This window comes from Anarhichas minor, unplaced genomic scaffold (genome assembly GCF_050575085.1).
Source record: "Anarhichas minor isolate MPS153535 unplaced genomic scaffold, ASM5057508v1 ptg000026l, whole genome shotgun sequence".
NCBI lineage: Eukaryota > Metazoa > Chordata > Actinopteri > Perciformes > Anarhichadidae > Anarhichas > Anarhichas minor.
The window spans coordinates 7087083-7113257 of NW_027466472.1; the positions used below are offsets into that span (position 1 = coordinate 7087083).

The following is a 26175-nucleotide window of genomic DNA, read 5'->3' on the forward strand; positions in this document are numbered from 1 at the left end:
CAAAAGGACAAGTACACTGACACAAAACAACTGCTTGTGTCATCAAATGTATGTCACCGTCTGTGCTGTTATCCTCAGGTCCTTTCAGGTAAATATGTATACGAAAGGGCCAGAAATCCTAAACAGCTCTGTTATTGTCTGATACAGTGAATAAACCAACCTGTGATGTGAAGCTAAGGGCCAACTGTGGAGCAGCCAAACAGCGTAATAATCGACAGCTGTTTTACATTTTACCGATGAATCAAATGCAGGACAGATATCCTGTAAATCAAAATAACCGTTCCTCACTGCAGTAGAACTTGATTTAAGCGAACACGGAAGTACGTGACAGATGCACATCTTGCCGTAAACGAGAAACACACAAACAACATTTCCCAGACTGCACCGCGCGTTCTAGTGACATCTACGCAACGATGAGGTGAAAGCGGTTGTTTTCGTCTCTATGGTTGTAAGTAGCTGCCTGTAGATCGAGGTAATAGAGCAGCTGTTACATCGTAATAAACGCGCCCCGGTCTGTGGGGGTTTTCCGCTTCTCTCTGGAATAACCGCCGGACTGAGAGATTCACCCCACGCTTAGTTGTTGTGGTGAGTTCATCGCCATGTTATCATCTGTTCCCACCAGGCTGATCGCGCAAAGGTCGCGCAGCCTGTCACCGTGCCGCCGCGTGCTCCAGACCAGCGCAAGCGGCGCCACGTGCCAGGGCGTCCGCGAGACACCGGCAGAGATCAACCGCAACCCGATCGTGTCCACCTCGCGAGTCTCCAGACGGGGGATTTTAGCCGAAGAGACCCCCGGTGCCAGTGTGAACCCGTTGGTGCAGTACCACCATCTCGCCCCTAGATGGCTGTCCAGCCTGCAGAACCGCCGCGGCTCGTGGGCGGCGCTGGCCAGCAGGGGGCGCAACAACAACCAGTACTGGGAGGAGAGCGGGCAGAGCGGTGGTGGTGGTGAGGGCCGGGGGACAGGTGGAGGAGCCGGCCGGGCAGGAGCGGCCTCCGTCGGGGTGCTGTCTGCTGCTGCAGTGGCCTTCTGCCTGAAGAAAGATTCTGATAACAAAGGTAGGCTTTATCCACTGTCATTCATTGTGTCTGACTTAGTATAGCAAATATTGTTAATTGATAACATTATATAGGGCCAGCATTTTTGCACACAATTCCCCACAGGTGTCATAGTGGTCAATTGAGTTAAAGAAAACATTTGGGGAATTGGATTTGAACAACAGTACTGGCACATTCTTAATTATGTCTACTCAAGCTCTCTGTATTCTTCGTGTTTCATTTTTTCTGTTTCTGCTTTTGCAAATAACAAGGTGATGCTCTTCTGGAGGCAGCGAGGACCAATAACTCTCAAGATGTGGCCAGGTACCACACACACACACACACACACACACACACACACAATAATAATAAATTATATGACATAGACATTTTTTGGTCAATTTGTCATGTTGGCAGTGGACTGTATGAGGAAAATACGGTTTTGAACTGATCATTTAAATTGGGATGCTCTGTGCTCAACTGAATGACTTATTTGGCCATTATATCTATATTACCGATGATTTATTTTGGATGTAAATTATCCTTAATCTTCTGTTCTTTAGTGTCGTTCAGATCTCATAGCCTTGTGTAAATCCCAGATCATCTGCTTTGTCCAGTTTGTAGAGCAGCTACGATCATCTGCAGTCATGAAGACAGTTATATCACCTGTAGCTGTAGTCCCACTAATGACCACCAGGAGGAGGTAGAGAACCATCTGTGTGTTTGCAGGATGGAGGTATACACTCGGCCTCTCAGAGCTCCATTCCAACAATGTGCCTGTTTTGTTCGCTTTGCATTACCTTTATTTATTTATTTCTTCTTTCCTCTGAGTCTTATAGAATCCCCCCCCCCCTGCACACTCAGAGAAAATCAACCAGAGCCAACCAAAAAAGGAGCACAACGGGTCTTAAAGTACTTCCCGGTCCCATCTGTTCAGCTGATAATATTGCATTACAAATCTTGAGTTACTGTGAAAACAGACAGAAGTGAACACACTGTAGTCACGGGCCATGATCCTAAAAGATGGTGCGGAAGGTCTGCTTGTGATGCAATAAGAGACAAAAACGCATTGTGCATCATATTGGTGGATGGCTCACCTCTGGGCAACAACCGTGTAAACGTGCGTTAAATCAGTGAGTGTGTGTACAGTGTGTCCATGAGCTCAGCGTACATGTGTTTATCCATGTGTGTCTCCATTTGCCGGCTTGGGTTACCTGTGCACCGCGTGGCAGATGGTGTAGGTGAGAGTGCAGCGAGACAGCGGGTCGCAGATGTGTTAAGTGCTTCGGTTCAGTGTGTAGAGGTGTCGGAGTGTCCGGGTGTGTCTGTTGAGAGGCAGTGGAGAGGACAGACGTCTCGCTTTCACACGGACTTTTATGAAGGCATGTTGTGCTTCGACTGTGGTGAATCATTGTATCATCTTGAGATGGTATTTTGACACATTAATAGATTTATTTCAGGTTGGTAAACACATTCTTAAGGGGTTGATTTCACAGATATTCTTGACGCTCTGTTGTGTTTCTCTGCCACATTGGAAGGAGACATTGGCTGGACAATATCCAAGTTTAATTAAAGGGCAGGTTTGCCGGATTCACACGTCAAGACACTTAAAATATACAGAAAATGTACCCAAAATATGGCTGAAATGTCACTCTAAGATAGTGTCCCCTCTGTTTCTAGAAATGAGATAGGCGTTTGATTTACTTGACATCTACAATGATGTATGTCCAATTCTCGCCATTTACGTGTGAAATAGAACCCCACACGATGTCCCTTCTTTAACTTAACCATCTGGTAAAATAAAAGGTGCTAAAGAGCCGCTTCCATTCCCCCGAAAAAGCTCGGCCGCAGCTGTAGTGGTGAGCTTCTGGACCAGGCAGTGAAAACAGAGCCAGAGAGCATCGGAGCTGAGTGCAGGCCAGACAGAGGCCACCGTGTTGACTGTAAACACACACACACACTGTCTGTCTGCACGGCCCACGAGACGACAGACAGATCACTTACACACACACACACACAGACACAGAGACACACACAGACTTACGAGGACTGTGCCACTCCAGTACCTGATGTCATAGCCTCGGGCAGAAAACTCAACACGCACCTGGCTTACACACACACACACACACACAGACACATTAACTGGTCAAGGAGCAAGTGTGTGGCTTCAGATAAAGACAAAGATATCTCGGGCCGGTTTCATGCTGGTGTGTCTAACAAGGCCGGTCTGTGAGACATGAGTCACACAAGCAGCTGGACCGCCATGTCTCTTCATGTGTGTTCGTTCCCTTTTTAAGGTATTAAATCTCTATTCTAGCCTCATTGTGTATAAGATACCGTACTAACAAAACACTCTACGATATGGACACTTCTCTTAGTACTCTGCAATATGTCGACGTTAACGGTGATGTTGATTAAGAGCCACTTTTCGTGTGTTTCTCCCCCGTCAGGCTGGTAAAAGAGGGAGTCGACCCGAACCACCGCCACCGCCTGGGTTGGACCGCTCTCATGGTGGCTACCATGAACCGACAGCACAGGTCTGTGTTTCCTCCGACTAAACCCACTGAGCAAGTCATGTGTTTTTCCAGTTCTGAGGAGTGAACATGTGTAACGGTAACGTAGAGTTCTGGTGTCATGCAGGCAGTATGTGACCATATGTCCTCCGTGTCCCTCGCTCCAGTTGTTACAGTAGTTCTTCAGAAGTGCAAAGTGCGACTCTCAGACTGACAGACGGTCCCCCCCCCCCCCCCCCCCCCCACCCCCCCATCTTTCTGTCCAACAAATTAAATTAGCCTCCTGGCCCCCAGAGCACACACGGCACAGAGAGGGGCCGAGGTTAAGGCCGGGCCAAATCCAATTTACAGAGCTCTTTTCTTTTCTTTTCAGGACTGTGCGGTCACTTTGTTTTTTGTTTAAGGGCCTCATGTGCCCGTGAGAAGCATTATGTGGAATTTCAATATGAAAATAGCTTAAAAGGAGCTTACTTTAAAGTCTCAGGGTTACAGTTGCCGCCTCCTCACGTTGGTAAGAGAGTTTGAATTCATAATGCGGCTGAAATGGAAACATCTGCTCCATTTAGATTCAGAACTGTGAGTAGGATTGCGACACTTTGCAGACGTCACAATAAACATCCGGACATTTTGATGAACATCGTGAATGCCATTTTATAGACGACAATCAATCAATTGTAAGAATGATTTTAATATTAATTGTTAATGAGAATAATTGATTGTTTCAATCCTTTCTACTGGCTGTCTGGTGCGTAACTCGTTCTCAGAGACACATGTGATCATATGCTTTGATTATGTCACTTTGTGGAGACGTTTGAGCTCCAGAACGTCTTTCTGTTTACATGACGTGTGCTGAGTGATCGCTGGCGTGTAACATATTGATGTATGTAATGTGTTTCGGATACAAATTTGGTTGTGAGTCTATATTCTGTGTGTGTGTGTGTGTGTGTGTGTGTGTGTGTCACTGCACTGTCGTGTGTGTGTGTGTGTGTGTGTGTGTTATGAGTGCTATAACTCAGCGAGGCAGTGACACTCCTCTGTGTTTAATCCCGTCTTCCAACCCCCCAGTGAGCCGTCACTGCTGCTGCAGGGAAGACAGAACATCGGTTCACACACATCAGTCACACGTACCTCTCTCACACACACACACACACACACACACACACACACACACTAGTGAGGATGCATGTGTGAACACACGGACAAGGGGAGTTTATACCAAATATCTTACAGGCCAACTGCCTATTACTCAGTCACACACAACTTTATTTGCCGCCGTTAAGTGAAAACACAGGGAACATTACTCACGGACAAGGTCTAGCCTGTAGCTAAGAGTGTCAGCGAGGATGTTATTGTTAAATAACTCCCCCCCCCCCCCTCACACTGTAGTTATATCCGTCTGCACCAGAAGTGATAACTGTGGTTGGAGTTTGTAGGCCGCGTAGCGTCCACCAGGCAGCCTCTCCGGTGTTTTAAGATGTCGAGGTGCGTCTGTGTGAGAGAATCAGAGGTGGAGTAGAGGGGTGTGTGTAAGAATTAAAGGGTGAGACATCGGGGGGGGGGGGGGGGGTGTTTGCTTAGCTTTGATGTGGGGCTAAATCAGGGAGGCGCAGGGCCTGGCCCACTATTTGCACTCTTTAACACACAATGGCCATCTCCATCTCTCTTTCTCTCCCTCTGTCCCTCCCTCGGCGCATTCACGTGCACAATGAGCGCTCAGCCGAGTGAAACGCCTGTTGACCGTTCCGACCTGTCGGCCGAGTGACTCCGCGGTGGGACGGGGGGGGGGGGGGGGGGGGGGGGGACGAGGGAAAGCGGAGGGGATGATGGAACGAGAGGATGAGTGGCTCGTCGGGGAGAGAGTGATGTGGAGTGGGATTATGGGTTTGGGATCGGGATTAGCTGGATTGAATAGTGGTGGAAATCAGAGAGAAGCTCCCGGTGAAATGTTCTCGTCGTTTGATACAACACGACTGTGATGGTTCAGTGAGAATCAGTTCATCGTCGTGTCTTACAGGTATCGTTCTCAGTACACCAAAACAATACTCCCTCAGGTGGGCTCTGGTAATATACATAAAGAAATACTTGAAGGGTAATCTAACCTGTGCCACATTAACACCACATTAATGGGTTTTCAATGATTTTCAACAAGCGTACTGTACGCTGCTTAAGCTTTCTACAAAGTAGTCATTTCCATGACAAAACTGCAGGTAATACATGATCACTACCTTTATTGATATTAAAGCTAAATAGCAACAATGGAATAAGTTATTTTAGAGTAATAGCTGTTGCAAGTTGGACTTGAAATAGTGACAGTGTTTAAATATGCTGAATTTAATAATTAGCATTAATCTTTACATTTAAAAAAAAATCATTTTCAAATGATTACAGTGTCTTATTCTGTTATTGTTCTGTTGGCTACATTTGACTTTGAGCTGTAGACAAAGAAATGCACTTCATCCCCCGATGACCACCATGATGGGCACCTGTCTGTACAGTATATTATGACTTTCTTTCGTAGGAATGGGGAGAAACACACTCAGCAAATAACCTGCATGATGCCTTTCGCTCAATGGCTCCGCAGGAAAACATGGCAGTTCTATTTATATAGTCCAATATCACAAATGTCCTCAGACCCTCGATTCTGATCAGGAGAAACCATAAAAACCTTAAACGGGGAAGGAATGGAAGAAGCCTCAGGTAGAAGAACAGAGGAGGGCTCCTTTGGAAGAAATTAAATGTATAAACAAAACACTTAATAATCTAACATTGTGACCAATCAGGTCATTAAGCTCTCGTCCTGGCTTCTATCTGACCCCAGGTGTGCACCAGGTGAGAGGGGGTCAAGTGAGGTCCAGCGTCTGGACCAGGTGGTCAGAGACATGGATGGTCAGTTCGGCTCGGGTGTCTATTATCGCACGGGACAGACGGAAGTGTCCATTTCCTGTCTTCCCCTCCGGGGCAAGATGGGAAACGAACACCTGCCCCCCCCCCCCAGCAGGGAACACCAGTCACCTGGTGGACAACCTCGGCACGAGTCTACCCGCCTCGGCAAACCCACGACGCACGTTTAGTCTCCGTTTAGCTGTGAAAGTAAAACGATGTTGTTTCGGTAGTTCTAAGATTGTGTTAGGAGGTCTGAAGTCCTAACTTTGGCCCACTCCTCTACAATGTGAGTTTAACCTAATTAACCTCGGCGTGCCTTCAGTTCGGCCTCAAATTAGTGCTGCGACTCTCCTCCGAAATGTCCCAAATAAAGTTAGCCACTCGATCATCAGTTGATTAGTAAAACTATCAAGCATTTTCAAAAGCTCATTAGTTTTAGCACTACCCTGTATAATTAAATCTCCCTCTTTCATCTTTTTTTTTAGCGGCACTTCCCTCCTTTCACCCGCTCCTCCTCCTCCCCTCTGCAGTATTCCCCTCTTTCTCCCTCCGTGTTTACCTTTCCGATGCCATTAACCCTTTTCAGGCCGTTTCATTTCTTCACACAGTCCTGCCCAGCCTCGTGTGACCAGCCGTATAGCTGGAAGTTGTGTGTGTGTGTGTCTCGGAGGATGCGTCGACGTGTTTGTAGAAGTGCTTGCAAGGGTGAGAGGAGAGCCCTCTGTGGGTCACGGCCCCCCCCCCCCCCCCCCCCAGCCACAGTGATACAGTAACAAAGGGGGACCCCCCGATAGTCCTTTATACCCCCTCAGCGAGGTCAGACACAAAGACCTGGCCGGGCCGTTCTCAGCCTCGCTCTCCCACAGGAACACAAACTACCAACGTTTGACTTATGTCCGTGGTGATGAGTGGAAATTCTGTTATTCTGATGTACTGGAATCTCTGGACTGTGATTCTTTTGAGACTGTACTCGTACCCCAAATAGATTCATTCAGAGCGGAAATGATTAATTAGTCACTGACTAGTTTGATCGTACGTTGACAATTTTAAAGCACAAAATCTCAGACTTTTGCTGGTTCCAGTTTCCCCAAATGTGAAGATGTGACGCTTTTCTTTGTCATATTTAATAGTAGATGAAGTATCTTTGGGTTTACGCTGTTGGGCGGATGAAACAAGCGATTTGCATACAACACCTCAGGCTCTGGGATATTACAACAGGCATTTTTCACTATTTTCTGATAAATATTTTATCGTGAAGTTGTTCCCGGGGAAAAAAAAATTCACAGATTCATCTTTAGTTCAAAATCAAACGTTGCATTTATGGACACATGCTTCAAATATTTGACTGCCTCCGTCTGTTTTCAAATGTTTAATGTTTTTAATAAATGTTTGTCCCGTTTTAAATATCTTTTGAAACCAGTACGTTACTGTTTGTTGCTCTGACTTTTCACACGTCACCTTTTAAATGGCCGCTCCTAAAGGGAAGCTGTAGCCTGTTACGTGGTCAAGAGTGGTGAGCTCTAAAAACACAAGTCCACCTCATCCTCCTCTGAATAATCATTTAGCTCCATTTAAACCCTCTCAGGCCCTCCTGCCATAACCATTTAGCCAGAGATGATCCATCACTCCCTCCCAGGCTGCATTACACAGTCACAGGTTTAATGGCGGCCGGCAGCGTATACTGGCAGGGTTCACGTTTCGGCCATCGCCCCCCCCCCCCCCTCCCCCGTTTCTCTCTCTCAGTGGAGCAGAGACTACCGTCGACTATAGCCTTCATGTCCGTGTCTCAATGTCAAAGCCGCTGCAACACGCTCACGGTGGTAAATGTAAAGCGAGCGTGTCCCGTCGACGGAGAGACGGTACCTGGAATGTCCGCCGGGTCACAGTGAGTGGTGTTGCCGAGGTTCTCGTGTTTGTTCTATAAGGCGGTACGCTCCAATGAAGGGTGGTACGCTCCAAACACACAGACACCCCATCACCCCCACCACCAACGGGGCCGGAAACAGGCCCGACCCTTCACCCCCTTCAATGTACACATATGTACATGTTACAAAGCAGACTGCCGTGTGAAGCGGCCATTGGAGTGTATCCACGGTAACGGGGCGGACTAGAAGTGGAAGTGAATCAGGTGGAAGAAGCCGTGGTCAACGGAGTAATTAGATGTTCACATCTGCATCTGGTGTGTTTATTGTTTTTCAAGCTGTGAAGACGGGAGAAACTTTGTTGAAGGGTCACGGTTGTATTTGATGACGTGAAGGAAGTCTTTAATCCAGTCTGCATCCTACTTCCTGTAACCTGACGTACATATTTAGGTACTGTGACACGTGTTTTTAGGAAACAGTAGGGCCTGATTAAGATTGAGCAATGTACCGAGGTAGCTATCCCTTTAATATCTTTGGTTGTATTCGGCCATTGTGGGCACAAAGCTGCTTTATGACAATATCGGATTTACAACATTTTTGCATAAATGGGATGATTATTATTTGTTTTTAATTCACTGGATTCACCAAAAACCTGGAGACCCGAAGATACTTCATCTAAAAAACGTTTTTAATTGACCTCCCAGAACATTTGCTATATCAAGATATATGTTGATATAACAATATAAATACATATATTGAGATAGAAGATTTTATCCGTATCGTAGACTTGATTATATATTCAAGCAGTGCTGGCTGTAAAATAATTATTACTGCTTTGGTCTGTGTGCACACGGGCATTTATTTATTACAACCATGTATTTAAACGTGTCTTTTGTTGTTCCCCAGTGTGGTGAAGGTTCTGCTGGAAGCCGGTGCCGACCCAAACGCCGGTGATCACTTCAACAACGTTTACGACACCTCGCGAGAGAAAGGCATCCACTCACTGGAAGGTAAAAGAGAGAGAGAGAGGGAAGAAGAACAACACTGTGTGACTGTGTGTGCATCTGTCACGCGCATGTTTGTGTGTGTGTGTGGTTGCTATATTACACATATGAATCCTAAGTGTTGAACCAGATATTATGAGACATTATAATTTGCATAAAGATTTGCATATATGTACATGTTTCATTTCTTCCGTGTTATTTGTTTTCTATGTTCTGTGACAAGTAGTGTGTGTTTTATTTGTTTTTCTACCGAGCTGCGCAGACACACACACACACACACACTATACCCCCTCTAGTCTGTGTTGGGTTTCTGCAGACATATTTATATGGGATATGTATATTGCAGACATTTATATGGCTGTCAGGTTTGGGTCCACGTGGGGCCGGTGTAGCGTGGGGAAGCGTTTCCCAGACGCACGCTGATGGATGGGCTAGGGAGGCCTGTGCGACGCTTTATTGGGTTAGCTATGATTATCCCGCCCTGTGTCTCTCTCTCCTCTCTCTCTCTCACACACACACACACACAGAGACACACTGCAGAGAAAGATGGTCGTAGAGATGGAGAAAAAGAGTGGGATGGATGGAGGAAGGGTAAGACTGATGAAGGAAGGAGAAAATGACGGGAGGAAGGCAGTGAAAGAAAGCGAGCGGAAGGAAAGAAGGTAGAGAGCAGCGCCGGATGGAGTGAGGGGGAGGTTAAAGATGGAGGAGAAGGAAGAAGATGTGGATGTTGGGAGGGAGGGAGGGAGGGGTTGGAGGAAATGGGTGGGATGATGAGGGAGGGAGAGGCGAGGAAGTCAGGAAATGGATGAGACAAAGTTATTGGGATAGAGGGAGTGGGGAGGGAGGAAGAGGGTGCAAGTGATGAAAATAATTGATGGATACCGAGGAGGAGAGGAAGGAGGCGGAAAAAATAAAAATGGATGATAGAGGAGTGGCACGAGATGAGTGCTCTTATGAAAAAGAGACGTAAGGAGAGAATGACAGACTATCTCTATTATTAGTAAGGAGCACAGCAAAGGAGGCCCTAAAACACAACTCCCATTATTCCGATCACGTCGGACAGTTGAGCTTAAATCTGTGAAAATGAACAACTCTCCCAAAGCTGGAAACAGGAAAGACAATTTTGTAGTCCGCAGTGTTGTCATTGTCACAATTTCCGGGGCCTTACCATTGACTGTAAATAGATTAAAGAAAGTTATTCCGGATTTAAAGACTCAAACGATTCCAGTCAAAGATGTTCGTTGATTCATCATACTCTTGAGTTGAGCTGTTTCCATCTTTCAGGGCTTTCTCTCTTTTCTCTCTTTTTCTCGTTAAAAGAACATCCTCCGAAATCTGAAATGTAGTAACCCAGCAGCGGCTTTTTCTTTTCTGTCTTTCTGTAAAGCAATGCATGCTCCTTTCCCTCTAATCTCTCTTGTCTCTCTACAGTTCTCGTGTCCAGAGAGGATGAATTTAGCAGCAGGCTCAGCAGCAGGGCCGGCTTCCACGGTTGCACAGCGCTCCACTACGCCACGCTGGCTGACGACCCGAACACTGTCCGCATGCTGCTGGAGGCCGGTACGTTACAGCCCAACCATCCCCAACCCCACTTTAGAGTCCACAAGGGACCTCCGAGGGTCTAGATATCGACACACAGTCCGCAGTTCTACATCATGACAGCATGAGTTGAATCTCTTAACGTGGACCAAATATCTGCCAGTCTCAATTAAAACAAACTGACAGAACTCAATTATACTGTTCACCGGAAGGGAAATGTCCCAGTGGTATAACGCAATATCTTTTATCTGTCGTTAGGTTGGATCGTGCTCAATCTGTATTTAATTGGCAGTTACTGAGCTTGTTTAGGTTATGTTTCCAAGTTTCAGTGATATTTGGTGCAAAGTTTGGCCTTATAGGCCGAGGAAGAGCAGGTTTTCATTTTATTCAAGAACCCCATTACATCTTTCAAATTTTTACTTTTACACATAGAAGTAAAATTCAGGCCCCGCCCATTTCATCCTGAATTTTGTAGCATTCTGGTAAAACATTTCTTCTTCTTTTTTTGCCACTCCTCTGACAGAACGGCCACTTGGCTTTCATAAGGTCTGACATTGTTTCTGAATTCTTAATAAATGCCCCAAAATGACTAATTCTAGGGTGTGATTTATATATCTGAGGGAACATGAGGACCCGTGCCAGGCTCCTTACCTTCATCTTTGCCATCCAAACTAAATGCTTCTCGTTCTGCCTTCAGCTTTGAAAAGCTTTCCATGTATCATCATCTTATCGCTTCCACCCCCCGAGTAATATAAACAGTATTACAAAGCTCATTTGAAATTGATCACTCGTTCATACCCCCTCTCCATTCACCCCCATTACACTCGCACCTGTCGTTGACTCAGCTCACACACACACACCACACACACACCACACGCACACACACACACACACACTCATAGACCCTCGGGGCAGAATACCCCCCTCAGTTTCCAGGCGAGCAGCTCTTAAACAAGCTAGTCCTAGTTGAACTGTGACCTGCACACAGAACGTGCCCTTGGGGTAACTCCACAATCACAGGATGTGTGTGTCTTTGTGAGTGTGTATTTGTACGTACGTGTCTTTGTGAGTGTGTATTTGTACGTACGTGTCTTTGTGAGTGTGTATTTGTACGGACGTGTCTTTGTGAGTGTGTATTTGTACGTACGTGTCTTTGTGAGTGTGTATTTGTACAGACGTGTCTTTGTGAGTGTGTATTTGTACGTACGTGTCTTTGTGAGTGTGTATTTGTACGTACATGTCTTTGTGAGTGTGTATTTGTACGTGCGTGTCTTTGTGAGTGTGTATTTGTACGTACGTGTCTTTGTGAGTGTGTATTTGTACGGACTTGTCTTTGTGAGTGTGTATTTGTACGTACGTGTCTTTGTGAGTGTGTATTTGTACGTGCATGTCTTTGTGAGTGTGTATTTGTACGTGCATGTCTTTGTGAGTGTGTATTTGTACGTACGTGTCTTTGTGAGTGTGTATTTGTACGTACGTGTCTTTGTGAGTGTGTATTTGTACGTGCATGTCTTTGTGAGTGTGTATTTGTACGTGCATGTCTTTGTGAGTGTGTATTTGTACGTGCATGTCTTTGTGAGTGTATTTGTACGTACGTGTCTTTGTGAGTGTGTATTTGTACGTGCATGTCTTTGTGAGTGTGTATTTGTACGTGCCTGTCTTTGTGAGTGTGTATTTGTACGTGCGTGTCTTTGTGAGTGTGTATTTGTACGTACGTGTCTTTGTGAGTGTGTATTTGTACGTACGTGTCTTTGTGAGTGTGTATTTGTACGTACGTGTCTTTGTGAGTGTGTATTTGTACGTACTTGTCTTTGTGAGTGTGTATTTGTACGTGCGTGTCTTTGTGAGTGTGTATTTGTACGTGCCTGTCTTTGTGAGTGTGTATTTGTACGTGCATGTCTTTGTGAGTGTGTATTTGTACGTGCATGTCTTTGTGAGTGTGTATTTGTACGTGCATGTCTTTGTGACTGTGTATTTGTACGTGCATGTCTTTGTGAGTGTGTATTTGTACGTGCATGTCTTTGTGAGTGTGTATTTGTACGTGCGTGTCTTTGTGAGTGTGTATTTCTACGTGCATGTCTTTGTGAGTGTGTATTTGTACGTACATGTCTTTGTGAGTGTGTATTTGTACGTACATGTCTTTGTGAGTGCCTCTGTGTGCTTTTCTTTATTTCATGATGTAAAATATTCATATATTAATTCTTTTGTTTTATCCTTTTGTTATGTTTAACTTTGCACACACACATTTGTAGTTGTTGGGTTTTAGGCCGATATGTTTTTAATCTAAAAAAAAAAAAACATTTTTCCATTTTTTTAGATCAAACACCCCAACCTCCGTCACTCTGCACAAGCACACACAAGCTGGTATTAATGTCTTGTTTATGTTTATGATGGATGGTGCATCCGAAGCTCCGTCTGCCCGTCTCTCCCGTCTCACCCCAGCCTCAGTAAGCACTCTGTAGGCTTAAACAAATCACTTCGTCTAACTCAATCAAATGTTCTGCAGACGCATTTTTGAATTAAAAAGGTAAGAAATTTCACAAAGCAGGGACATTTGTTTTAAGTCAATCAGATTAAAGACGGGGCGTTTTTTTTTGTTTTTCTTTGCTCGCCCGACTGGGTCGTTGCCGGTTTGGCGCCACCGTCACAGCCAATAACAATCACGACGTCACACACTCTCAATCACCAACACATTGCTGTCCATGTGCACGTGTGACATGTTTTTTATGCGTTAGATTATTCTTGACAAAGCTTGTGTCACTTGTACCGTCTTTTACTTCTTTAATATCCAATTCCTCTTTGTCGCCTCCAATCAATCTTATTTTTACATCACAAAAAAACCTTATAAACTGCCACAGCTTCAGGACATCTGTGTGGATTTGGGTTTGTGTGTGTGTGTGTGTGTGTGTGTGTGTGTGTGTGCGTGTCCGTCCTCTGATTGAGCATCATCTTCCCTTCATGTATGTGCCCAGTGCGTGTGGATCTGTAAGGAGTTGCGTGTCCCATACTTTTGTTATTTCCCTTGTGTTTGTGTGCGTCCATGTTACTCTACCAGCCGCGGGTTTGCTCTTTTGGCCTTAGCCGGCCCCAGACTCGCATCTCCATCCATCACAGTCTCCTGGCCCACCCTCGGGCCTCTCCTCGCCCCGCAGTCCCTCACCCATACCTGCGGAGGCTCTCTAGCTCCTCCCCGGGCTCCACATCAGGCCCGTGGCCACAGGCACTCGGTAATGGACAGCTCTGTAGGTGGTAGGAGGCCAGAAGAGACACACATGCTCACAGACGCACACAATGCAGATACAAGGACACACACACACACACACACACACACACACAAAGACCAGCAGGGGCTCTCTCCCACCAGCTGCAGTGAAAGAGAGGGAGGAGGAAATAGGAAAGAGGAGGGGACTCCTAATAGGCATAACTAAAGCACTCCTAATGAAGGGATCCTGTGTATGCGAGAGAGAGTGTGTGTGTGTGTGTGTGTGTGTGTGTGTGTGTGTGTGTGTGTGTGCGTGTGAATGTTCAGCTGGGTGTGTGTGTTAGTGTTGATCCTGTTATAAAGTGCTATGGCCCAGAGGGTTGGCCTGATATTAAAGCCCTAAATGATGCTATTTATTATGTCCTGTGTGTGTGTGTGTGTGTGTGTGGGGGGGGGGGGGGTTCTTTATTGCTTTCCTCCCTCATGTTTTTGTGTGTGTGTGTGGGGGGGGGGGGGGTAGTGTTGTATAGCTGTCGGGATCGATAGCTTCGTGAGCAGGTCGCACAATTTAAGGGTTTATCGATAATCATCACAGTGATTATTAGTCTCTGCGGTCGGTGCTCAGAGCAATAGGATCATCCAGCACCTGTAATGATTACACACTCTGTTACGGTCCTCCTGTCTGTAGCTCACTCAGGAAAAACTTCAGATGGGTCATCTGGTTCTCAATGCAGCATTTAACAACCTGAACCTTCACCACAGTGGTCATTAACGGGGTTTTATGCATCACTTTCAGGTTTGGTACAAATATCTTCCCTCATCAGCTGAAAGGATGCAGCGGTGACCTTAATATACTCTGAGTAGACCCAAATTTAATATACCTTCAAGGAGTATTGTCACAATTTGTCAGTGATTTATTTGAATATTCTCTTCACAAAGACATTTCAATGGATTTACACAGTTTTTCTCCAATGTGTCAGTAGTGTCTTAAGACCCTTTCACAGCCGTGTTGTTTGGTGTCCCTTGAACCAAACAGACGATTTTTTGGTTCGAAGAAAAGATCTTGGTCCACATCAAATTACTATTATTTTTATTGGGATGGTTTGAACTTTCGGACCAACTACAGGAAGTCCGTAAAAAGGAAAAGCAACGCAGCAAAACACAATGAGCCGCAGCAGCACACGGGGAAGAGGAGACGACCAAAGAGCACAGAAAACTTCTGTTCATTAAACAAAGATGCTCTCCACTTTCAGTACGTGAGAGTCTTTGATCGTTTGTGCTGTGGATGTATTTTGGTCGCTACTAGAAAAGTCTCGAGGTTTGAAGCCATGGCCTGGAAGTGGGCCTGTGTTAACTGTCGAGAATCTACAGTTTACCTAAGCTTCACACAAGTGTGTCTAGTGTTTTATCCCATTACCTATTGTATTTAGATTGTGTCTTGGGTGTAGCTGGTGCGATGGAAACATTCACTAGTTCGTGGAGAGGCACGTGTGGCGTAGGTCAGGGCAGAAGCCACCGCTAACCATCCTCGCTGACAAGTCCCGGGACCACTTCACACGTGCTGTGACAATATGGCTCTTCCTCATTTATACCATAAAGATCTGTTTAACAAAGTGTTTCCTCTGTTTGACCCCTCCAGCTGTGTGAAGTGTGTGTGTGCTTGTGTGCCTCAACGGCCCCCGACCTGCAACAACCTGCAGAGTGTATGGATTGCATAATAATCCGGGGTGTTGGTGTGCGGGTGTAGGGGGGACAAAGCATGCGTTATTGGCACGCGTTGCAGATATGAAACCCCCTACAGGGTCATTGCATCGCGCTCCTGCTTCTCTGCAGTCGGTCTCGGTGACCCCTGAACCCATGTGACCTCTCACCCTAACCTCATTCTATCCATCGACGTGTTGACCCTCCTGCTGAGGTGGTGTGTGCGTGCTATAGTAGCACTTTTTGTTGCACAAAAGATACATTTTTCTAAAAAAGAGAAGATTTTTGTCATCCTGTTGTAAGTTTCAAACCATTTTTTTGTGTAGCTACAATGATTTCTTTCTGTGTGTGTGTGTGTGTGTGTGTGTGTGTGTGTGTGTGTGTGTGTGTGTGTGTGTGTGTGTGTGTGTGTGTGTGTGTGTGTGTTGCATGCTTGCATACAGGTGCCAACCCCCTGCAGACCAATGGTTTGGGACACACAGCCCGGGCCTATGCTAAAGAGGGAGAAGCGAGCAAAGTACTGCAGGAGTTTGAGGGGAAGGTATGACGCACTCATACAGGCACGAGCTGCTCATTTTTATTCTTCCGTACAAGCTGCGCAGGATGAGCAAGCGATTAGTACATCGTTAGTTTCCATGCGCACAAATGTTTTGATACCGTAGCCGTTCTGTGTGTGACCGACTCGGCACTATTCCCTCAGTAGACATCTGCGTGATTGACTCGCCTTCATGCACACAGACACACTCTCCTCAGGAGGTCCGTGTCAGTCTGCTGACTGAGTGACGGGTGCTATTGAGTGGTGGAAGCTGCTCGAGGTTAACTGGGGTTAAAAACGTGCTGAAGAAAAGTTGGATTATACATCGACTTTGTATTCATATTGTTATATGGGACTCGATGTCACGCACAAACTTAGAGCAGTCAAATGTCTTAAAATATTGTAGGAGTCATCTCCAAACTATTGCACATTAGTGATATCAAGATATTTGGTCTGGAATATATATATGAAATAATGTATTTATCCCTAAAATACATATCAGTTGGATAAGGTGAACTGATATCGAGATGCAGTACTTTTTGTAAGGGATGTAAGGGCATTACCATCATCAATACACTAAGAATGCTCTCTGTACACTAAAATACATCAGTTCTTCTTTGTGTAAATTGGGAACCGTGGGTGATCTTGAGGCTGGAGTTTTAACTGAATGATGAGCGCGGGGACTCCTCACTGCTCCGCTCTTGGTATTTCACAGGTCCATAGTAGTGGAGGTGGGATCAGCTGTTTTCCTAAATAAAACTTGAGTTACCCGTAGTTATCTAGCGGCTTGACAGCAGGCCAGAGCTAAGCAAGATGGAGAGAGAGAATAAACAGGCTGCCTCCACTGCAGGGTGAAAACCTGGAGTCTGAGAGGACAAAGAGGAGAGGATGGATGAGTCATGGGGCGGCTACAAGAAAGAAACTTAAAATAAAACGTGGAAAGAAAGAGAGGGGGGGGGGGGGGGGGGGGAGCGATCAAATCAGCAGAAAAGAGGAAACGTGTGTCGGAGAAATGAAGGGAAAGACGGATAGAGAGGTAGAGAGTGTTAAAGAGGAGGGAGTTGGGAGCAGTAGAGAGACTGAAAAATACCACGACCCTTTTGTTGGGAGAAAGATAAAGAGAGAGGAGTAAACTCGTCAATGTCCTCTCTGTTCTCTTTTTCTCCCCCTTTGATTGTTAATGTGCCTCCCTTCTCTTTCTGATTCATTGGCTGTCTCGTCTGCTTTCCTGCATGTTCTTCACCTCCATCTAGTTCCAGGAGTTGCAGGCTCGGCGGGAGGCGGAGGAGAGGCGGAGGTTCCCCCTGGAGAGGAGGCTGAAGGAGCACATCATCGGACAGGAGGGGGCCATCAATACCGTGGCCTCAGGTAAACACACACACACACACACAGAAAACATTACACATGCAGCTAATACACAATGGACATAAATACACACACAGCCTTGTCTCCACGCTGCTTTTCTTTCTTTCTTTTCAGCATGTTCCTGTTTTGCACTCTCCTCCTTTTCCTCTCTTTTGCTGTCCTCCACTCCCTCCCACAGTAGGCGGGTTCAGACAGACCGGCGGAGGCTGTAATTGGTTAATTGTGATGAATGAGCTGTCTGTCAGGCATACACAGGTGCTGTGTGTGTGTGTGTGTGTGTGTGTGTGTGTGTGTGTGTGTGTGTGTGTGTGTGTGTGTGTGTGTGTGTGTGTGTGTGTGTGTGTGTGTGTGTGTGTGTGTGTGTGACAGCTGAAGAGGCCAGGCTTGGAGCCGCCAGTTAACACGATTACAGAGAGAGGAGACATACTACAGACCTCCTCCCCCCTCTCTTTTCTCTCCCCTTTTTTGCCCCCCCTCTCTGTCTCTCATCCCTTTTCTCTCCTCAATGTCTCCCTCCATCTCTCTCTCTCTCTCTCTCTCTTTACCCCTCGATCTTCATCACACCCACTCTTTCTCCTTCTCCTTTCCTACTTCCTACTCTGTGGCCTCCGCCTTCTGCATCTTTCCATCGTCGGAAGGTAAAGTGATCGAGACCGGAAGAGAAAAACTAATGGAGGCAATGGGCGACTAAAAAGAGACGGGAGAGCTGATGGGAGGAGATGGCAGAGAAGTGGCTGAGGAGCAGAAAGCTCGGAGCATTGAAAGAAAGACAAAGAGAGCGAGTGTAATGCATGTAGGATGAGTTAGAGCACAATAACACAGCAGACAGTAAAGAGCTGATATTACACCAGGCATCCATGGAGGCCATGTATTGATCCGCAGATGTGTGTGTGTGTGTTCAGAAAGGGTTCTGCAGCGAAGGAAGAGGCTGTGTGTTGTTTTTATGATCTCAAGACAGATTTGTGAAAATAATCAACTTGCTCCCAAAGCCACACACGTATATTATAATCTGTAATGTTTTTGTGAGATCAAACACTGCAGAGTTTATAACCAACAGGAGAACAACTTGGATTTTTGTCTCCAGAGATTATCACCAAAAAAAAAACTATACAATAACTACAAATACAAACTATAGATGTCCATGACGCCAAATACAAATAGTGATGCCGCTCGAGCGTTTCGTGTCAGCGTGGGTTTAGCTGGGAGTCAGTGAAGGAAGAGGGAATCGTGGGACTTGTAGTCTTTGGCAAGGTGATGAATGATTGTTGTTATCAAGGCAAATTGCCCTGAAAGCCATAGAAGACGTCGCCACAGTGATAAAGAAACGGCTTATTGATTTCTGAGAAGTATTACAGTGAATATATCACACACACACACACACACACACACACACACACACACTGAAAGCGAGCAAGAGAACGTGGGACAGAGGATCCATCTGCAAAGATATTTTCAAAAAGACACGTTATCTACTGTCCATGTTTACTGCAAAGACGAGCGGAGCAGGAACGAGTCCGAGAGGGGAAGTAGAGATGAGGAGATGGACCAGGAGCGGAAGGCATGTACTGGAGATAAGGAGACAACAAATGAGAACCGATAGAGAGAGAGCTGCACATGACCACATTATGTAATCGCAGAAGCATCACATGCAATCAAATATTTTACTACAAATCAGGAGTTCTTCAAATGAAAATATAGGGAAGAATGACAGCACTGTTACTTTCTCGTTATATTTCCTTCAAAGCAAAAAATGACATGAAAAATTGTTCCTAATTAAAAATGGAGAAATAAAATATTTAGTTAACGACATAAATCAGGAAAAAGAGAAGCAGGAAATATCAAATATTTGGCTTTTTTCTTTCTTGATAAATCAGTTACACAAACTATGAATCATCGATGCTGATGATCACATTTATATCTACCCGCCATTGATTACTAAACTAATGATTCAACGTTAGCTATCTACATTTATACAGTCTTTATATCTACAGTTGTGTGTTTTGCTGAGCAGAATTTTAGAGAAGAAAATAGCTTTGTTTTTTGTTTTTTCATATTTTGCATTTGGTGTGTTGTCATGACTCCAAAACGGCTGTTTCCACCCGAACTCCTCATGACGAACAGCTGGCCTGCAGCAAGATACACAACCACACACCAAGTACTAACACACACACTCACACACACACACACACACAGGAAGGAGGTTAGATTGATCCAGGTTTAGCTCTCAGGGCTAAGAGTTATTGAGGAGAATCATCCCTCTATAATCATGTTAGAGCCAACCAGACCTGCCCAATGCACACTGCTCTGTGCGTGTGTGTGTGTGTGTGTGTGTGAGAGAGAGAGAGAGAGAGAGAAAGCTTTCCTTTCATTTGTTTTGTGTCTCCTTCCTTTCCTTGTTGTTGTCGTCAGGGTCCTCTGAGAAATGTCAATGTGCCCTTCTGTCAAAGTCGGTCTCAATCAGCTAAAACACAAACAGAAGGTTACGCCGTCATTCACACAGCCGCAGATAAAGCAGACGGAGCTTTGGAGCCCCTCTTGTCACTATTCATCTCTGTGTCCATCTCTGACACACTCGTTTGTTTCTCTGTCTCCTTATCTCCATCACTCCTCTCTCTTTCCCCTCTTTATCTCCTTCTACATCCTCCTCTTTCCTCTCCTTATCTTCCTCCCTCTCTACCGTGTCGTCTCTCTGCCTCCCTCATTCTGCCGCTGCTCATCTTCTCCGGCCAGGCATCTGTTTCTTTTATGATTATCAGCTATTAGCAGCCAGTTTAACACTCAGATCTGGTGTCTGTCGTGAGGTATTCCAGCTTCACTGCGTCACGCGCAGACATGTTGGTAGAAGATGCTCCGACAGGAAACATACTGAAGCTTTCACTGTTGCACGACTGAAATTAAAGTTTGGGTTCCTCCGTGTTCTCTTTAGCAACTCGGCCACAGTGATCTCCAGCCACTTATTGACATCTCTCAGCTGCATTATTTAAGCTTGAGGTCACCAACTGTGCTGCTAATATATTTTTGCGGAGAACTCTTGTGTCTTTGGGGACAGTTGGCCAGAAGCTGTGAAGGCAATGACGAGTTGAGAAGAATACTCGGCAGGTGAATAAAAAATGGCCATAAAATGAAGGACCAGCCTGCCCAACCCTTCAGTGCTTTTGGGTTGAGGCTTCCATAAGGCTGTGTTCTCACTTGTGATTCAAACAGACGGGGTTTTAAGATGTGAAGGACGTGCAGGACCAATGTTTCAACTGCTTAAATTTACGATCCAGAGGTGAAGTCGCCAATTAGAAGCTAAAGACAGACCCAGTGTGCGCGGCTGCATGTTTTGTGTTGACCTGAGGCGGCAGTATCACAGTTTAACGTTGGACATTGTAGTTATTAATTGCAGACTTATATTAAAGGTTCTCTCTACGAAATTCATCTATTGCCTCCACACGGCTCTCAACATGGCGACAGCTGAGCCGGCGGCTAGAAGCTAACGGTGCTAACAGTGCTCACGACTGCATTCTCTTCTCAGATGGACATTTCTCCTCCTTGCATTACAAACTGTTGTTTCCTGCTATAAATAAATATGAATGCTCTGAATATCAGATGAGCACCTTTGATGAATTAACAATACTATATTAATAATTGCATGAATCATTTAGCTCCTATAGTTTATGTTTAATGGAAATGAGCATTGCTTTGATGTGGTTCGGGTCCGATGGTTACTGTAGAGCATCTATGTTCCAGGAGGTCTCGAGGTGGATGGGCAGCTCTCAAAGGTGTCGTCTTTACAACGGTTTAAATGCTAACTTACCTGAACGACACAATCAGGATACAGCCACCCATTTTATATACCTGCTCATCGGTTTGGGGGCTTGGGGGCCTCTCGGCTCCTGAAGGTGGAGCACATGGTGACACTGTGAACAGAGGGCCAGTCTATCTCGAGGCTAACGCAGAGCAAACAATGACAGACATAGCTGTGAGCGATTTACAGTTTCCAGTTCATCTGAAATGGATGTCAGCTGGAAGAAAAGCCACAGCGACACAGCGACAACTCCACACATTAAGGCCCCGGCCTGCCAGTGGATTCAAACTCAGGGTTTCGCTAAGCCACTAAATAACCAAAACAAAACACCGTTTGGCAAACCCCTGCTCATCTATGGCTCTGCTTTTGGCCCCGGCCTCCTCAGATTTGGATGAGTTTGAGCTCGTGTCTGCGTGTTCGTCGAGTGGCTGAAACCACGGGCCAAATACACTCTCTGCTTCCCCTCCGATCCACCTCATCATCTCGTCTATGTGCATGTGTGTGAGTGTGGTTGCTGGGGTGATGGCAGGGTTGGGTAGGCACTCCTCTTTAAGCAAGCGTGTGTGTGTGTGTGTGTGTGTGTGTGAGGCTGCGATCCATGCTAAACTGATTTCGCCATGGCCGCGCCAGGGAGGCTAACACAATTACTGCTGGCTAATGGCCCCACTGACTGAGGGGGGAAGAGAGGCAGCATGGGTAGCTTTCTGGAGGTCTCTCATCTTGCTCTCTTGCTCTGTTTTCTCTCTTCTGTCTTCTCCCTCTCCACCAAATGTCTTGACCCTTTTCTCATCCCTGCTCTCTCGCTCTTTTATCATGGTTTCTGGGATAGCCGTCGCCCTCGGGTCAACTCGGTTCAGACGGGTGAAGCTTAGAATACTCGGTGCAAAAGCAAAGTCAACGAATGCAAATGGTCCTCCTTTTTCTTTCTTTCTGTAGCCATCAGGAGGAAGGAGAACGGTTGGTACGACGAAGAGCATCCTCTCGTGTTCCTCTTCCTCGGCTCATCAGGAATCGGTAAATCACTCTCATCTTTCACACCAAACACTTCCCCTCTCTCTCCCGCTCTCATATGATCTCATGAAACAAAGGCAAAACAAACAAAAAACACCTCTTCAGTGTCTTGAAAGTATCTGCCAAAATAAACAGAACACTTGAGTAAGTTTCTGAAGTTTGTTGAGCGCATGCGGAGTGTATTTTCCTCCTGCCGGTCTGCTGATTTCAAAAGAAACAGAATACACAAGACAACAAAAGCACGTGTGACACTGTAAAACGTCAACACAAACTGGAGAAACTAAGTAGTCAGTGAAGGAGTTTGTCTCCAAGGTGTCGTTATTTACCGTCTGCAGTAAAAGAAGACTTTAAACCAGCATTTTGACATCTACCTATTAACTTTATTAATCGCAAGGATCTTGACTTTATTAAGATTTTAATTCAAACTTATAAAGATGGGCTCAATTTCAGTAAATAAAGACAAAAATCTGAGAGAATATGGTTTTAGTTTGACTTGATCTAGCTAGTGTGTTATTCCCACAGCTAGCACAGTAAGAGGCTGGCAGGCTAACGTTAATGTTTGCAAGTTAGCTGGTTTAGTACGCTAAACAACCTCAGTCAGCTGTTTTCTTAAAGGGATACTTTGCCGATTCCAACCAGCTTTGCATCATTAGTAGTATCTGCAAATGAACAATGCTGTTACAGTGAACAGGGTAGAAATTGTTTTGTTTTGATTGTAAAAGAATGAGATGATTAATTATATTACGGATCTGTGGTTGCATGCCGTTTCTATGAGCAGTTATTAACAACAGCTTCTGCAAACATTTTGGATGTCGCAACCTGTCAGACTCTGGAACAGCTCTGCAGTGTCACCGAGCTTTAGTCCCGCCCACAAAGGCTCTGATTGGCTCGCTTGTTTCTCAATCAATTTCCCTTAAGGGGATCATAAAGATAATCATCCATCAGTCTCCAACCAGGGAAACTACAGTCGATCATCTGAAATCACTGACAAAATTTGTGAGGTCGTGAACCCGGCTAGTATCTGGTGTTTAGTAAGCAGTAGTGTGTAAGTGAATACACAGTAATACACGACACACAACATCTATAAAGACGTCCAGAGACAAACAGTCTGTGTACAGCACGTCAAGTCCAGTTAAGATGTTACACAGTTATGAAAGCAGATCGTTATGCGTAGAAGTTTAGAACTAAGGTGTGTGTGTGTGTGTGTGTGTGTGTGTGTGTGTGTGTGTGTGTGTGTGTGTGTGTGTGTGTGTGTGTGTGTGTGTGTGTGTGTGTGTGTGTGTGTGTGTGTGACTCAGGACCAATCATTTTTTTAATTGATCAGTATTGGCTTTATAAAGCGACATCTATTTCTAATCCGTAGTTTATTGCAGCTCATAGAGCTCTGGGTGCACCAGCTGTCAAAAACGGCTCATTGCACTTTAAAACACCGGAGGAAACCTTTTGCTGGCGCACGGCGTCGAGAGCGAACAAATCTCAGACCAACACTACGGCGGTTTCAATTAAAGATACACACTGGGGACGCCGGGGATGAATTGAGACTGTCCAAATTCTGTCTGGACCTTTTCTGCTACAACAGATCCACGCCGACACTCCTCCGTCTCAAAAAAAGTGGATTGTTTCTAGTCGTTTTAAGGAGGCAAAGTGTGCGTTGTGTAAGAAAAGATGATCTCAGCAAGACGAAGAAGTGTGTGTGTGTGTGTTGGTGACGGAAGGAGGCAGACGGAGGGATATTAAGGGCCAGATAGATGGCTGAAAAAGAGGGAGATGGTGAGATGACAGGCCTGAGAGATGGATGAAGGAGAGACGGTGTTCATATTCTCTGCTGCCTTCAGCGACAAACCGTGGCCATGAGACATCAATATTAAACACAGCAACAAGACACACACACACACACACACACACGATCATCATACCCATACGCATACCAAACACAAGACATCAATATCCTATATGAGCATTTATATGCAGAATATTTTAGCGGCAAACGTAATGTGTGCTTCTGGAGAGCAGGAGATGATTGAAAGCTCTGCAGGCGGAGACGCTGGGATTTAGACCGGCACTTAGAGGAGGAGAGAGATCGTCTTCCTGTCTGAAATGAAGAAGCTTGTTTTCCCTAAAATCTCTGCATTCCAAAAAAGCAGCGACTGTTGTTTATACACATATATATATATATATATATATATATATATATATATATATATATATATATATATATATATATATGTAAATGGTAATAACTAAACCATGTCTCTGTTCTGGTTGATGGCGGGTGACACAGGAAAGACAGAGTTGGCCAAACAGGTGGCTCGCTACATGCACAAGGACATGAAGAAGGTATGTTATGAAGCGTCAGTCAGACACACACACACACACACACACACACACACCAGTGTCAAAAGGTCTATAATATTGCGCTACTTCCCGCCTTGAAGAAATGAGGCGGAGATACACACTTGATACGGCAGCGTGTTGTCTTTAACCCATCGTGTGATTGCAGGGTTTCATCCGTATGGACATGTCCGAGTTCCAGGAAAAACACGAGGTGAGACACGTTTCACCTGCTCCACGTTACACGAGAGTGAAGTCAGGAGGTAGTTAAAGTGTTTGATTGTTTCTAATGACTGACTCACACATACTGTGTGGATTGTGTTGCTCTAAGAGAGGTTCATTAATTTCAAAAGAGAGTGTTACAGTCGCATCACTCTGCTGCAGATGAATGGTACTGATGCATTGGATTAATTCTGTTTATGTACTCACAATGGACACATAAACCCAAATTAATGCCATTTTTGCCCTATTATGTGACGCTTTGGTGATGAATACATTTAATCAGTGACTCAGATTCATGTTACGATGCTCATGAACATTTCACCTCGGTATGTTCATCCAGTGGTTACTTTTTGAAGGATTTTAAAGTGTGGTCCTGGCAAAATACTCTTTTTGTTACATTGTTAAATTATTTCGTGCACCCTCTCTCCCTCATCTCTCAGGTGGCGAAGTTCATTGGCTCCCCGCCGGGATACGTGGGACATGAAGAAGGGGGTCAGCTGACCAAGCTGTTGAAGGCGTGTCCCAACGCCGTTGTCCTGTTTGACGAAGTGGACAAGGCCCACCCTGATGTTCTCACTATCATGCTGCAGCTCTTTGACGAGGTGTGTAGACAGACACAGACACGGACGAGACATTTGCAAATGTAACATTAATTAATGAACGGATCTGTCGTTGCTCTCAGGGTCGCCTCACAGACGGTAAGGGGAAGACCATCGAATGCAAAGACGCCATCTTCATCATGACGTCGAACATTGCAAGTGACGAAATCGCCCAGCACGCACTGCAGCTTCGCGAGGAAGCTGAGGTGGTCAGCCGCAGAAAGCTGGCCGACAACCTCGGTGAGAGAAGCAACACTAACGCACACGCACTTAACAAATGCAATCACAAACTCCCATGATGCACAGCAGCCTTGTATTTGTACGTACATCATACGTTACATCGTGATTCTATGAGTTCCCACGTTAGGAACCCATTCTAACACTGCCATTTTCATCCATTTTTTTATCAGTTGCTGTAGTTTAAAATCAGCGTGACGACACGATGATGACGTACGGGCAAACTATTTAGTTTGTCAGATAATTTAAACTTAAAGTCGGGACTATTTGGATCGACAATTTAGCAAACATGTTCACACAAACTGTAATGATTTGGTGCGACACCGTGAAGACATATAGA

At 45.4% G+C, this 26175-nt stretch overlaps 1 protein-coding gene across 2 annotated transcripts in view; it reads left to right on the forward strand.

The window, feature by feature from the left end:
* The first annotated feature begins 371 nt into the window (after positions 1-371).
* clpb (ClpB family mitochondrial disaggregase) overlaps positions 372-26175 on the forward strand; it is a 29200-nt gene continuing 3396 nt past the window's right edge. Inside the window, exons 1-13 of one of the 2 annotated variants that reach the window (XM_076101094.1) lie at positions 372-1059; positions 1311-1362; positions 3489-3575; positions 9203-9306; positions 10735-10863; positions 16189-16286; positions 17534-17648; positions 17760-17822; positions 22372-22449; positions 24728-24783; positions 24947-24991; positions 25440-25601; positions 25682-25838. In XM_076101094.1, the coding sequence (XP_075957209.1) occupies positions 600-1059; positions 1311-1362; positions 3489-3575; positions 9203-9306; positions 10735-10863; positions 16189-16286; positions 17534-17648; positions 17760-17822; positions 22372-22449; positions 24728-24783; positions 24947-24991; positions 25440-25601; positions 25682-25838 (1606 nt within the window). In that variant the 5' untranslated portion in view covers positions 372-599. The remainder of the gene's footprint in view (positions 1060-1310; positions 1363-3488; positions 3576-9202; positions 9307-10734; positions 10864-16188; positions 16287-17533; positions 17649-17759; positions 17823-22371; positions 22450-24727; positions 24784-24946; positions 24992-25439; positions 25602-25681; positions 25839-26175) is intronic. The other variant, XM_076101095.1, reaches the window with a different exon arrangement.